Raw genomic sequence first — 15543 nt, 5'->3', positions numbered from 1 at the left:
GATCAGAACCGATGACCCTCTTCCAAAAAGACCCTCCAAATCAGGTTAACAACTAGATACCACCTCGTTGATCCTGAAGGACTAGCTAAACAGCAGAGCCCTGTGCGCTGTTTAATGTCTTCCTCTGCCCTTTACTGGCTGTGTGTTCTGGGGCAAGTCATTTTCCCACTCTGGGCCCAGATTTCCTTCCAGTTCTGCCCTTCAAAGTGCAGGATATTGTCTAGCAGGCCCCCCACCTCCCTGTGCTCCCACGAGGAAGCCACGCTCCACGGAACTGACTGGTTAGCCAGCAGTACTCAATGAGTCTTCCAGCCCACATGGCTTTCCTTTCTCCAACAGACCACTTAAGGCCCAAAGAGTAAGTGCCAGCCTGGTCTTCAAGCTCTTAAGACCACTGGCTTTGCAATCTTGGTCCTTCTATTAGGCTTACAAAGAGCTGAGGCCATGATGGTGGAGGTAGCAGGGCACACTGGGTGCTGGCCAGCGGCACTTTGGTCCGTAACATTTCTTGGGAAAGCCAGCTTGAATTCATAACATGCACCTACCCCTCCCAGCCCAAGTCCTTCAAGGTCAAGACTCCCATCCTCTGGGCAGCCTCCTGACAGTCAGCCCCGTCCATCTTCCTCCATCTGAACCCCAAAGCCCAGTCTGCCTATCAATGAACCCTAGCCCTGCCCTGCTCTGCCAGATTCCAATGAGTCTTATTTCCCCAATGAGTGGCCCCAATGAGTCTTATTTCCCCAACTAGCTTGAGGCCGCTCCTCGAGCACAGAAATATCTCATCTCTGTTTAACCCCGGGACTGAACAACCTCATGCCTTAGCTCAACTCAGCTGGCAAAGGGCTGGCTGAGATCCAGATTTGTGGCACTCTGTGACCTAAACAATCACGGTCAAGCAGGTCTGAGGCTGGTCCCTAGTGGGGAGCTGCAGGGTTCTGGCCCTCCATCAGCAACAACTTTACTAAAATAACTTGGAGGAGAGAAGCTTGGGAAGGTCGTGACACGTGGCACGATGGGAGGAGGATAATTCTGGAGGGATGGACAGCTGGGCTAGAATTAATAAGGTAAAGCTTCCCGAGGGCAACTGCAAGATATGCTGCTTAAGTGAAATGCGGCTGCAGCCTGTACTCAGGGGCTTGGTTCAGATGAAGACAAACGGTGGCTTTTAGCAAAGGGGACACAGTGGGAGGTGGAGGCAGGTTTTGCCTCTCTAGAGCAGCGGTCCTTAACCAAAGGTACGACTCCCCTCAAATGTGGGAGGGTACTTTTGTTGTGATAATGCTTAGGGGAAGAGGGCAGTCATCAGAAGAATGGAGTGGGATTAACCAAGCGTGGGCATTAAAAAAAAAAAAAAAAAAAAAAGAACAGAGCAGGTAGGGACCAAGATGCTAAATGCCCTGCAAAGTCCTGCACGTTGAAAAATTACCCTGTGTCAGACAGGTGCAGTGGTGCATGCCTGTAATCACAGCACGTTGGGAGGCCAAGGTGGTAGGAATGTTTGAGCCCAGGAGTTCGAAACCAGCCTGGGCAACATAGCGAGACCCTATCTCCACAAAACTAAAAAGAAATAGCCAGGGGTAGTGGCGCGTGGCTATGCTTCCAGCTACTCAGGATACTGAGGTGGGAAGATCGCTTGAGCCAAGGAGGTCGAGGTTGCAGTGAGCTATGATAGTGCCACTGCATTCCAGCCTGTCCAACAGGGTGAGACCCTGTCTTTTAAAAATAATATTAGGCCGGCATGGTAGCTCATGCCTATAATCCCAGCACTTTGGGAGGCTGAGGCAGGCGGACTGCTTGAGCTTAGGAGTTCGAGACCAACCTGAGCAATGCCGTCTCTCCTAAAAATACAAAAAATTAGTCATGGGTGCTGGTGAATGGCTGTGGTCCCAGCTACTTGGAAGGCTGAGGTGGGAGGATCACTTGAGCCTGGCGGCGGAGGTTGCAGTGAGCCAGGATTGCGTGGCTGCATTATAGCCTGGGCGACAGAACCAGATCTTGTCTAAAAAAAAAAAATAATAATAATAAAAGAAAAATTACCCTGTGTAAATGCACTAAGGAACACTGCTACAGAAGAGAAGCTTGGAGCTGCTTAGTAGCCAGACCCAGGGTCTGAGGAGGTAGTGCCCTTGGGTGGTGGCGGGCTTGCTATGGTACAAAGGGCTTATGACCAAGGCAGGCAACCACATGTCAGGGGCAATCAGGCCCAGGGAGGGCACTGGACATCATGAGCGCTAAGGTCCTTTCCAGCTCAAAAAGTCAACAAGCCTGTAATTCGATTTATAAAGCGTGGCTGACACCCGAGCTCCCAGCAGCGCCTCGATGGTGCGACCCAGGTCTGCCTGCAGTGTGCTCTGGGCTGCAGGTCCCTCAGTCAGGCTGGATAATGAGAGCCGAGCTCTGACTGCAAATGCCCCTCCTGATCATTAGCGGGGACACACACAGGGGAGAGTAGACAGCATGACAGGCCCTGTTGTTGCAGGGTCAGCCTGCAGAGCGCTCAGAGAGCATCCCCAGCTCAGCAAGGGACTCAAAAGATAATTAACCCGGGGAATTGCCAGTCCTAGCCACGTCTCCTTCTGAGGCTGGCACAGGTAGACTGGACAATCCCTTGGTGCTATCAGCCTCCAGCAAACCCATGCCTGCCTGTGACCCTGGGCTTCTGGTGGACCCAGCCCAGTCTTACTTGGCTTCAGGGTGGCTGGCCTGGGCTGGCTCTGTCCCCATCTTGGCTGGAATCACCAGCCCCGTGGCCTTCCTGAGAGACCCCTGCCAGCCCCTGGTTTCTCTGGGGTTGCCCAATACCATGGTCAAGAAAGAGGGAAGGTGCTGAACTCAGAATTTCTAATCTTCTGCCGGAAGCCTAGAATCGGAAGAAAAACAGCCTCCACCAAAGTGACAAACTCAGTGCTCTCAACCTGTTTGAGAGGGAGAAACAGGACTCACCCATGAAGATGTGAAAAAACAACTGCACCTTAGAGAATGCAACATTCTCATGGCTGCACAGAGGCCCCCACCCCAGGGACACGTCCAAGGAGATCTGAGACCAGAGAGTGTCTGCTCAGCGCCTGCCCCCATGGCACCCACCCACTTACCTGTGTGACAGAGTGGGTTTCATGGAGCTCATGGAGCTGAGGGGGGGCTGCATGGGGAGTTTCCCAGGGGGATCACTCTGGCGGCTCTTCTGATGTCGGAGCAGCAGCAGGCGGCCGAGCTCTTCGCACCAGGAGGACAACAGGGCTGCAGGAAGGACAGGATGGTCAGTGGCTGCTTGTTCATCACGCCCTGCCACACCGAGACCCCTCTCCCACCCTCCCCAGACTGGGTGCTATCCATGCTGGTTTTGCTCCCAGATTCGTGTGACACCAGAAGACTTAGCCTTCTTGGGAGGCCTCAGTGTTCTCAACTGTAAAATGGGACTGACACCTTGAAGGAGGATACAAAAGCTTCTGTCGTGAAGAGAAGGTCAGAACGGCCTGCATGCGGGAAGTAGTGGTCCGAGGCAGCAAAGACGGGGAGAGTCAGGATGACGGGAAGGATGGCAGAGATGGTGCCAAGAGGAAACTGGAGGAGTGAGGGGGCCTGACATGGACCTTGAGACAGCGCAAGCTTAGCAGCTGCCTGCCACCCCAGATCCCTCAGGGAAGCCCACCCTCTCACAATTTGATCAGAGGCAAAGTGTGGCTTCTCCCCATGCTGGCCTCAAAAATCACAAGGTTTGAACGAAATCTTGGAATCTGCTGATAACCTAGGAGTGTCTGTAGAGCTGTCCCTGAAACTTCTGCCCAGAAACTGGCCCCCTAGCACGCCCCTTCTGGTCACACCCACGGTTGGTCCCTGCTCTGCTGGGCACAAACGCCTGGGAAGACAAAGGATGTCCAGAGCAGAGGGTAGCCAGGGTGGTGGGGGACCAAGCAGGAGGCAGCCAGGGGTGCCCAAGGCAGGAGAATGGAGCAGCCATCCACATCCGGGATGAGAGAGCCCCACATGAACGGGGGAAAACTGCCATTTTCTTTCACTGTTCACTGTCCCCATGTGACCACAGGAGCCAAAAGCGCCCCCCAGGCCAGTGTGTCTCAGCCTGGGCTGTCCAGCGTGTCTCTGCTGGCCTGTCCTCCTGAAGTACATGACGAAGCTGAGGGCTGGGGGACCTGGCTGCGCTCAGTCACCATCTTGCTGTGGTGTGGACTCCAGGAGCCCACAGACTCTGGGCCTCAGTTTGCTTATTGGTAAAAAGGAGTAATGCCTCGTGCCCTGCCTTCCTCCCAGGCTGCAGGGAGGGACAGACGGGGGCCTGCTGGGTCTGTGGAACTGCTGGACAAAGGCTGGCCACACCTCAGCTGATGCCCTACTCCTGCTGGGAGTGACCTGAGCGTTACGGAAGTAGTCGATGGGCAAGAGTGGCCAGGCATCTTTTGAATCACAACTGCTCAGCCACTCGGCTGGGTGCAAAGCCGACTCCACATTTCAAGGGTCTCCCATCTGGACGCTGCACAATGTGCTTCTGCATCCTTTTTTTTCTCGACCATCTAGGACATCATTAGCTATTATTATCCTCATTCTACAGATGAGTAGACGGGGGCCCAGTCAGGCAAAGCTACTCACAGTAACCACAGCCAGAGTTGGCAGGGACAGAGACAGTGCTCCTGCCCCTAGCCCCACGCCCTGGTGGTAGAGCCTGAGACCAGACCAGAAGGTGGGGAGGAGGTGAAAGCCTTCAGAAGGCAAAATCCTAGGTGTTCACAGCCCCCCAGCCCCTCAGACTCAAGGAACCCCTCAGGCCTCTTCGACGCCACCATGTTCGGCAGGCACTGGTGGAAGACGCCCATATGCACGATGACTGGGAATGCCTGGGCAGGCTGCCATCCCAAGCCGCCCAGATCCTGGACAGGGTTCCCGTCAGCCCAAAGCCCTGAAAAGTCATCAAGGCTGCTTGCTCCATCTGCTCAGCTTGCGTGGTACACAAAGATGCTCAACCAAGAAGGCAAGCAGGGGCTGTGGTCCCCAAGAGGGCCCCTGTTTCTCCCTCCAGGAGGGGGCCTGGTGGATGAGCTAAGTCTTAAAAGATGTATCCTGCCCCCCTCTGTGGGGTCACCTTGCCACCACCCTCAAAAGGAGGACAGTATGAGAGAAGAGACACTCTCCCCAGCATGTGTGTCTGCCCAGAAACCAACAAACAGCCCTATGTGGGTGTCCAGCACACATCTGCTGCAGCTGGAGACGCAGCCTATTCAGGGAGGCCAGGACAGACAAAAACGAGCCTCCAGCCCACTCCATCCTTCTCCCAGGCCCCTAGGTACCGCCTCTTGTGCGGGGACACTGGGCATCTGGAAACTCATTTGCACGCCACGCACGAGGCCCGCTGGATCGCAGCGAAGGAGGGATCGCTCCACTGCCAGCACAAAGGACGGCCACAGATGGTGCCGCCTGCCGCCCGCCCCACCCCTCCTAGCCCTCGCTCCTCCTGGGGGCTGGACTGCCATGCAGGGGGCGGAGGCACCACGGGGGAATCAGGGCTTTCCTCCAATGTCATGGGCCACCCCCTGCTCAGCCAAGGACAGCCCTTGTCCTCCTGCCCCTAGTGGAGTGGTTTCTGTAAAGGGAATAAAGGCAGGTTGGCTGCGTGACAAGGCCTTGCTGTACAGTCTGGCATGCTGCAAACAGACGTGATATGTGGATCAGCCAGCCACAAAGGCCACTTTCCTACAACCAAGAGGTGGTGGGGGGATGGGGAGTCACCACCCCTCACCCCTGAGGTGGGTGAGCACAGAGGCCACGCTGGCAGCCCCACGCGGGGCGGTGGATGTTCTGCGTGTTCTCCTTATGGTGCAAACCAACACAAGTTGTTCCGAGGCAAACGTGGGTTAATGACAACGCCTGGGAATTCGCAGCCAAAAAGGGAGTCTGGGCACTATCAAGAGAACTAGGAGGGCTGACGGGGACAGAGAGAGGCAGGCAGGGGATTACGCAAGGACAGACAGAGTGACACCAGCTGGGCGGGTGTCTGAGTGCGCCTGGATCTTGGCCGTCACTCACACGTCTGGACTGGGAAGCCTGTCTGCTCTAATTAGGCGGGGCTGGCCTGCATGCCTCTTTGACCTGCGTGCCTTTGGTCTGTGCACTTGCTAGGATGGCAAAAACAATCCCAGGGTGAGTGGGAGAGACGGGAGGACCTGGTGTGGTGTGCGCAGAGCATACCAGGCAATGGGAGGGCAGTTTCAGTCCTGACCTGAGTCCCTCTCTGCTGCAGGCAGGGTCAAGAGTACCTTCTACTGCCTGAGCAACCAACATGGCCAGTCTGTCCCTTTGTCCTCTGGGCCCCACTTACCACTGGTAAGAGAGCTGGCCCCAAATGCCCCTTTTCATACAGAGGACCCCAGTTTTCAAATTAAAATGGCAGCTAGGACCCAATGTCCCTTTCCCCCTTCATAAAATGCAGCTTGCTTGGGCCCAGGACAGCCTTGGCCAGTACATGTAACTACCTCTCTCCCACAGATGGGTGACGACTGGCCTCCTGCCTGGTGCTCCCACGGCGGGAGGCCCATGTACACATCACTTGCACGGCTGTCAATGAATGCCATTAGACCCACGGCCACCCTCCAAGGGGCTAAGCAATTGGCAGTGAGATACTCCAAAGCCTGCCAAGGGGCGTGGAGAGGAATTTTAGCTCCACCGTGCAAACTTTCTGGGCTGCTTCCAATCTGGGGTGTCAACATGGAGAGGCCTTCTGCCTGTCAGAAACCAAGAGGCAGGGGCTGGGCATGATGGCTCACACCTGTAATCACAGCACTTTGGGAGGCTGAGGTGGGCAGATCACTTGAGGTCAGGAGTTGGAGACTAACCTGGCCAATATAATGAAACGCTGTCTCTACTAAAAATACAAAAATTAGCCAGGCATGGTAGCCAGCGCCTCTAATCTCAGCTACTCAGGAGGCTGAGCACAAGAATTGCTTGAACTCGGGAGGTGGAGGCTGCAGTAATCTGAGATCGTGTCACTGTCCTCCAGCCTGGGCAACAGAGCAAGACTCCATTCCCCTCCAAAAAAGAAAGAAAGAAAGATAAAAGAAACCAAGAAGCAGGAGGGGCTGTTGGGAGCAGAGGTTCAGCCATAGAAAGGGGGTTGGGGTCAGGAGGGAGCCTGCGGAGCTGGCCACAGAGGCCCATGGGACCACCCACGGTCAGCCATGCTGACAGCATGGCTATGGCACTGCCCATTGTCCCCTCTCCTCCAGCAAGATCTCTGATGGGTAACAGCCTTCCTTGGGGAAGGAGAAATAGAGGCACGACCGGCTGCCAATGCACTGCTTCTGACCCCTAAACAAATCCCCTCTCCCCCATCACCCAAGGCAGCAGATTTTTAACCAGCAGGAGCTGAGCTGGGTGCAGGCATCCCAGAAACTGGGCTCTCAGGCTCCTCACCAAGCCCCATCCCCTGTCATCCTCTCCACCCTGTGCAGGGGCCAGTGTCGAGGACCTTGGGGACTTCCAGCTCATCTCATGGTGACCACAGCTGGGGTTGGGATAGCAGCAGGGAATCCCCCCAGCTGCCAATGCTGAGCCTTAATCCAGAATTCCAAGCACTCCTCAAACGTCTCAGCGTAAAACGTATAAGCATGCACCACCCAACCTGTCTAAAGTGAACCCACTGAGCTCCCCTCACCTCTCCAAACTGCATCCTTGTGACCAGACTCCCTCACCTCGATCCATTCTCACCTTCAGTACCAAAGTGTTCTATCACTCACCCAACGTTCATTCAACAACCAGCTGCTGAGCACCTACTGTGTGCTGGCGGTACCGCGGTGAACAGGGTTGGCACCCCTGCTGAAACCGCACATGGCTTCCATTGCTGAGTCCAAACCACTTAAGATGACGTGCAAAGCTCCGCAGGCTGGAAGTGTTGGCGCCCATCTCTCCTGACCTCAGTGGGCAGCTATCACCCTGTGGTTCAGGGCAAGCGACTCTGAAAGTCTGGATTCAAAAACTCATTCCCTTCATAGCTATATGACCTTGGGCAAATGACACAACCTCTCTGGGTTTCAGTTTATCTACCAAATGTTAATGCTTACTCTTTAGGGTTATTGTGCTATTTTTTGTTGTTGTTGTTTTGTTTTGAGACAGTCTTGTTCTGTCACCCATGCTAGAGTACAATGGTGCAATCTTGGCTCACTGCAACATCTGCCTCCTGGATTCAAGCGATTCTTATGCCTCAGCATCCCGAGTAGCACCAATCACGCCTGGCTAATTTTGGGTGTGGATACATTTTTGGTAGAGATGGAGTTTTGCCATGTTGGCCAGGCTGGTTTTGAACTCCTGGCCTCAAGCGATCCACCCACCTCGGCCTCCCAAAGTGCTGGGATTACAGTCATGAGCCACTGAGCCCAGCCTTATTGTGCTATGGAATGACACTAACACCTACAAAGTGTTTAAAAGCGTCTGGCATGTAGTTAGCACGAAGAGCCTCTCAGTGCCGTGTGTGCTCTGCTTGTAGCAGCAAGAGTCTTCCAGACAGGAGATGGTCTCTTATTCGTAAGTCCCCTATGCCCAGCAGGCTCCAGGCTCACCTCTCTATGCGCCAGCCCCTCAGGACACCCCACAATTTCACGCCTCTTTCCTTACAGAACTTGCACTTCTTTAAGGCTCATCTCTAATGGTGCTTCCTCCAGTTTCCCATCTATAAAATGGGTTTAACAGGAGCTGCCTGCTTCACTGGACATGGGGTGTAAATTAGTGTTGCCAACCAACCCCAGTGATATCCAAGTAGAAGCCAGCAAGTGTGCAGGATGGGCAGTGGGCCAAGGACCCTCACCAATCCCTGCAACCCCATACCCACCTCTGCATCCCGTAACACTGAGAGGGCTGCTGAGGCACAGCCTGAAACCAACACACAAGACCTGATCCCAGTTGTCTGTTAGGGTGTGACACCTTGAGCAAGTGACTTAACCTTCCTGCACCTTAGTTTCCTCATCTCCTAGGGTAGCCATACGGATGGGACTGCGTTACCTCCATGAAGCACAGGGGAGCCAGGCACACAGATCTCTACATGTGCTCATTATGCCATGAATGGCATTACTGCCTTGATCAGTAGAGAAGAGACCAACAGGATGGTCCTGGGACCTTGTATCTCTGCTTCTGATCACAGAGCAGAGGGCGAGACAAAGGGCCTGGGCAGGCACGAAGCTCCAGAAGTTCATGGAGATGGTGGGGGCCCTGAGCAGATGAGCAGGCCTGTGTGCTCATTTGGCACACATGTTGCACAGGGCCCCTTCCCCCTGCCTCCTTCTGAGCTGCCTGGGGGTAGAATGAGGACATCGAGTGTCCTGTTCTGAGACACAGGAAGCAAAAATCAATTCCCCATTCGGAGGCAGCTGTGCCTCTGCTTCAGCTGGTGGCAAGGCGCCGGTGGCCCTGGAGGGAAGGCATTACTTTTTCTTTCTCTAGGACATCCCATGGGACTCCTGCAGCAGCCCCTCAATAGTGGCCATCCTTTGTGGGGGTAGCGAGGACAGTTCCCCAGGATCCAGAACAGCCCAAGACCCAGGTCCAGCATCCCCCTTGACCCCCTCTTGGACCCTGCCTTTTAGTAGCCAAGATCCAGACAGTCACTGCCACATCCGCAGGAAAGCAGCAGCCCTGAGGGGCCAGCAGAAGGGAGAGTTGACCTCAGCAGAAGGGACAGTTGACCTCATGCTCCTGTTGCCTGCGCTAGTCTTTGTAGCATCTCCAGGAAGCCACAGGGACACTAGGGTTCCCACTCCACACCAGGTGTGACTTAACCAAGATCACTGACAAGCAGCATGTGTCCTCTAGTGGCGCTGTGCCATGGTGTGATTGGTGGCACATTCTTCCTTCTTAGTGGCATATAAAATAATGCTGTGTGTGACCAGGAGTGGTATATTCTATAAATGGGACTCAGTGGATATGTCTAAGGGCCCTGCACCAGCTGCACCCAAGGATGCTATGGTGAAGACAGCACCAACACTAGCAGGTGACCCTGTGGTCACTCATCTGAAACAGAAATGGGAGTGAACGAGCACTAGCTCTGAGGATCAGGAGGGGACCAGGCAGGAGGGCACCGAGGAAGAGCCAACTTCCCAACATCTGCTTCCCCAAGACCTTTCCAGCAACTCCCCTGCAGCCAGCAGCCCCCATATTGTCTGTCCTTTAGGGGGAAAAAATGAAAGCAGATGTCGGGTGAGGCAGGCCTGAGTGGGGATGCTGGGGCAGCTCATCCTGGCTTGCTCGGGCGTGCCCTCCCCAGGGGCAGTGACAGGCCCTGTATTTGCCCCTGTACCTGCAGCTCAAAGCAGCACAGAGGCCCAGGACTGGCTGACCAAATGAGGAGGCGAGAGGCAGAGGAGTGCAGTCCTAGTTCAGGAATCGCCTGAGTGCCAGGTGAGGAGGGTGGAGCTATATTGTCCAGACAAGCCGAGTGACCAGCCTCTGTTAGCATCGATCAGGTCAGGTGTCATGGGGAGCAGGTACGCTCACCTGGGCACCTGGGAAAGGCTTCCTCCTTGCCAGTCTGCACTTGGCTTGAAAAGGAACAAGAAAGCAGAGGCAGTCATGGTAGCCACAGGGAAAGAGGCGCTCCTGGTGGAGCCAGGCAAGGGGAGGTGCGGACAGTGAGAGGCCTGGGATGCTTGCTCCTGGTAAGATCTGGCAGTCAGGAATGGATGAGAGCAGCAGTGGGGCGCAGGGGGAGGCTGGGAGGGATGAGAGACCGTCTGGAGGAGGGAACAGAAGCCTGGATGTACAGCTGGGCGGGATGTCATCGAGCACACTGCAGCCTGGGAAAGCCACATGCAAAATGAAACAAAGGCCTAAGTATCAAAGAGCATCTTAGCAGCTAAAAGGCTGCTGGAGAACAGAGGAAGTATGTGTGTGGGTGGCGAGGGGAGCTGGGAGGGGTGCTTCTGAGACCCAGGAGACCCCCAGGGATGGGGCAGCACTCAGAGGGGCCCGGGAAGAGCCCTGTGAAGCAGAGGCAGCAGCATCTTGAAGCAGGGCCCTCTCATCCTCAAAACATACCCTGGCAGGTGGCAAGTGGGGTTCATGATTCCAATAAAAATATGAATGATACATTTTCAGATGCTTCCATCCCATGAGCTTACAAAAGGTCACACAAGACCCTCTGAAGTGGCAGCAGCAGTGAGAGTGGTGCCACTCCCCAGCGGGGGAGGCTGTGGGCATGGGAGCTGCAGGGGCTTGCCCGTTGAGTCAGGGGCAGGAGAGCCAGGCCCCCCCACACTGGTCCCTACACTCTTTCCCCTCTGACATGTCGCAGGTTCCTGCTCCCACATCCACGAGAATCCCAGGGAGCACCTCAAACTGCCTCAGGAAGACAGGCCCCTCCCTGTCCCACCCGCTGGTCACCACATCCTGATGATCTTTGCAGTCTGTTCCCGTTGCTCCTTGCCTGCTCCAATCTAATCACCTTCTGCAGCCCTGCTGGTTCTCCCTGAATTATGACAACAGCATCCTGTCATTCATCTCCATCTCCAAACCTGCCTCCTGCCAACCCGCCCTCTGCAAGGCGGTCAGAGGACTTCTTCCACCCATGCATTCTGATCACCTCTTTCCAATCTGTGTCCCCAACCCAGAGGCTGCACAGGGCCTGGTAGATGGTAGCTGCTTGACAGATGCAGACACGAATCTTGCGCCGGTGTTACCCAGGGGAATGCTGTGGTGATCTGTAGCGACAGCACTCTGAGCTCCTGGGGCCACGATTGGATTCGGGGGCTTCACTTCTACAACCCTGGCACCCAGCACGGCGTTTAGCACATGCTATGCAGCCAACAGATGACTAACACGCTGACATGAATCACAGCTAGAAATAACCCAATATGCTGAGACGACTGGGAGGGAAGGACAGACACTGAGACCCGGACAATGGGAGCAGTATCTGTGACCAGGCTCTCAGCGGCCTTTAAACCCACCAGCAGCTCCCCATTCCTGGGGGCAGGAAACCAGCTTCAGAAACAGAGTTCTGAAAGGAATCTTATCAGGAATGTGTCCAGAGACTGGTGCTGTCCTCAAATAAAACCTACAACTGAGTCACATGACACCTGTTTCATGACATGCACAGCCACCCCAGCCACGGGAACAGGAGGTAAGCAGTTTACAGCAGCAATAGTTCACACAGCCTGGGGGCCAGCCACAGCCCTGATCATCCTCTGCTCAGGGGCCAGCACTGCTATTCATGTTAGTGAGATGTTCCCAGCATCTCACCCAGGGCTCCCTGGAGATGGTGCTGCTCCTCCTGCTCCTGGGCCCAGGCCATGCCCCCCTACCCTCTGATCCTCCTCTTTCAGCTCCCAAACACAGGGTCCTGGGACCAGGGAAACCTGGGAGTTCAAGGCAGTGGGATCTCCTGAATATCCCTGGGACCCCAGGTCTACAGCCATGCACAGAAAAGAAGGGGTGGTGAGGGCTTGGGAGGGGCGGGAGAGTGCAGCAGACACAGGGGTTTGAGTCAACACAGGCCTGGACTCCTCATCACATCTCTAAAATGGACAGATACTAAGAGGAACCTCTCCTGCTCACTGGCCTGGTGTGAGGCACCATGAGGTGAAGGAAGGGCCCCTTTGTCAACACATGTGAGAGATGGCCCATCACACACCAGAGTCCCACCTGGAAACCAAAAGCAGTAATATGCTATCTCCTGCCTCCAGGAGGCAGAGTGACCAAGAACACAAGCTCTGGAGCCAGACTGCCTGGGTTCAAATCCCAGCTCAGCCACGTAGCAGCTGTGTGATCTTGGGTAAGTTACTTTGGCTCTCTGTGCTTTGGTTTTCCCTTCTGCAAAATGGGGATAACAAGTAGCACCTACTATCTAAATTACCATGAGGATTATTAAATAACTTACTATACATAGAATGTTGGTACAATGCCAGGCATGTAGAAAGCATTACATGGGAATAAACTGTTAGCACTGCTGTAGTATACATGTTCCCCTGGGATGGAGAGGGTGCCCCATTTCCCCACCTACTGTAAAAAACTGCTCGAATAAAATACAATTTCTTTCACCCCCTCCAAGAAGATCATACAGATGCTCAGGAGTGCCCAGCCTTACACCACCCCTTCACTCCGGGTGCTCCCTGGGGCAGACAGTGTCCCCTCCCCTACTGAACTGGGTGCTCCCCTAGCACCCAACTGTGCACACATCCAGACACCCCAGGCCCTCACAGAGCCACCCCGACAGCTACTCGCTTCTGACTCTGCTTTCAGGCCCAGCAGTGCCAGGAGGCTGGTCTAGGCAGACCCCTTACTCCTCTGGAGCCTGTGGGTGCAGGGGCTGGGGGGACTTCGCAGCTGTCCTCTCCACAGTAGGAGGCCTGGGCGGTAGGCAGAGCCCAAGTCCCTCCTCAGCCCCATCCCACTGTGTCCAGAAGGAGGTGGGAGGTGGGCAGGACCTGGGATTCCTGCTCTGGCTGCTTTGCTCAAAGCAGGAACGAGCGGTCTGACTCATGAGCCCTGAGAACAGAATTGTTACCCTGCCTGACTGGAGGCTGGGGCTCCGGGGCTGGACTTCCTGCCTGTAGACCCGCCACTGCTGGGTGCCCCAGAAATAGGAAAAGGGGCCTCCTCCCTGCCAGCTCTCTTGGGTCATCTCCTCCCAGGAGGAAACAGCACAGGAAGCACATGACCACAGAGACTCGCAGTCCTTGGGCCAGGGGCAGTGACTGCTGGGCCCCAGGAGACCAGGGTTGGCTCTAGCGAGGCCACTGCACCATCAGTTCAGCCTCAGGGCCACGTGTGTGCTTCTGCAAGATGGGGCACCCCTTCTGGCCCGGCTCACCTTGCTGTGGATGATGAGGATCTAACGGGGCCGTGGGAGCACACAGACAACCTTTTGGTTCTCCCAGCCGTCTGGTTCTTCCTGCTTCATCAAACCTCCCGAGACCCAATTAGGACCCTGCCAAGGATGACACTACCTGTATTTCACAAAGGGGAAATCCAGGCCCAAGAAGGGGTGATTCAAATAGTCACTCTACAGGACCACGACCCTGCCCACTGCTGGTACATGAAGGCCCCCCTTTCATGCCCATAATTCTGTGACATCACGTCTGAGTGCAGGCGTATCCCCAGGAGACAGTTCTGTGCCTCCTGCCTGCCTCCCACTCCTAAGGTTTGGTGCCAACCCCATCTTCTTGAACCTCCTTTGTGACTGTGGGCAACTTCCTCCCCTCTCTGGGCCACATGTAAAAGACAGGGGGTGGGCACTGCTCTCTCAAGTCTGCGGCCCCCGAATCAGCCCTGGCCTCCAGGCAGAGTCATGTTTCTCAGGGCACAGGCCAGTCTCGACCTTGCCAGAGCATGACTTCTTCTCAATCCTGCAGGTGCTATGGGGTGAGCTGTCTGTCTGCACACTTGGAGTGGACTGCTTCTCCACGCTGCTGGCAGGGATTACAGATGGAAGGGGCTCCAGAGAGCTCACCCCGTCGAGCTGCTCTGTTGATCAAGGCCAAAGCCCAGAAAGTAGAGTAGATTCACTGAGGTCAAAGAGCTGATGTGCGCAGGACTCTGAGGGTGACAGGGACCCAGGAGAGTGGATGGGTGGGGAGCATCCTGCGGTCTCAGCTGCTGGGGCTGCTGAGGGCCTTCTCCTTGGTTATAGAAAACATCACTTCTGATGCATTGTGAGTTGGACTCTGGTGGCCCTGACACCTGACCCCTGGAACCTAAATCAGAGAGGTTTTCCTTGGGGGAAAATCTCACTCTCCTGAAGACTGATGGTATTGCTGCCTCAGCACCATCAGTAGCAAGCTGAACTGAGTTTCAGCTCCTCCTGGGTTTTCTAGATCATTCCCACGTTCTGTTCCCTGCACCTCCATCACCATCACTTGTGGGTAAGAAAGGCAAAAAAAAAAAAAAAAAAAAAAGGAGGAGTTGTCTGCTGGCGCTTGGGCTGTGAGTGACGCTATCCAACTCCGCCGCCCCCACCCCCAGTCCCCACACACGCTGAAACCCTGTGCATAGGGAGGACCGGCTAGTTGGGTGATGCAGCTGGCCTGGGATGTGCACGCCAGCTCCCCGCCTGGCCCACCCTGCCCACCCTGCCCTACCTGCTTCCCTGTGCTGGGCACGTCCTGTATTCTCAGGTCCTATGGTCCAGTCTGGTTTGAGAGAGGGCCTACAGCCTGTCCCTCCCTCTAGGAACACTCCTCACACACGCCCGCCCCCTCTCCCCAAGGGCTGCCCGGGTTGGCAGGAGCTGGGAACTGGGAGCCTCGAGGCATGTGAACTCACCCTGGGAACTGAACTCCAGGGAACCTCGGAGCCGTCAGGGCTAGTTTTGTCAGCGCTGTTTCCCAAACCGGTTTGGCCATGCCTCACCCAGTGGAGGCTGGGCAGGATGCACAGACCCAGGATAAGACGCCAGACTAAAACCCCAGGCCAGAAAACTCCCTGCCACCTCACACTACCATCTGCAACTCAGGGGCCATCAAAGATACCCCAAAACAAGCTCAAGAGGCTGTTGTCCACAGAAAGGGAATGCCCCTTTCTTTTTGGGGTGCCCCAATAAATGCTTCTGCAAAGTGCCCC

General features: G+C 55.3%; 1 protein-coding gene across 6 annotated transcripts in view; it reads right to left on the bottom strand.

The window, feature by feature from the left end:
* The window catches only part of ZMIZ1 (zinc finger MIZ-type containing 1), a 245263-nt gene that overhangs the window by 31644 nt on the left and 198076 nt on the right, over nucleotides 1–15543 (bottom strand). For all 6 annotated transcript variants that reach the window (XM_023204839.3, XM_023204838.3, XM_023204836.3 and 3 more), the window contains one exon: nucleotides 3093–3237. In XM_023204839.3, the coding sequence (XP_023060607.1) occupies nucleotides 3093–3237 (145 nt within the window). The remainder of the gene's footprint in view (nucleotides 1–3092; nucleotides 3238–15543) is intronic.

Source organism: Piliocolobus tephrosceles, chromosome 9 (assembly GCF_002776525.5).
Source record: "Piliocolobus tephrosceles isolate RC106 chromosome 9, ASM277652v3, whole genome shotgun sequence".
NCBI lineage: Eukaryota > Metazoa > Chordata > Mammalia > Primates > Cercopithecidae > Piliocolobus > Piliocolobus tephrosceles.
Note: the sequence above shows the minus strand (reverse complement) of the source record. Positions and strands in the feature narration are given on the sequence as shown.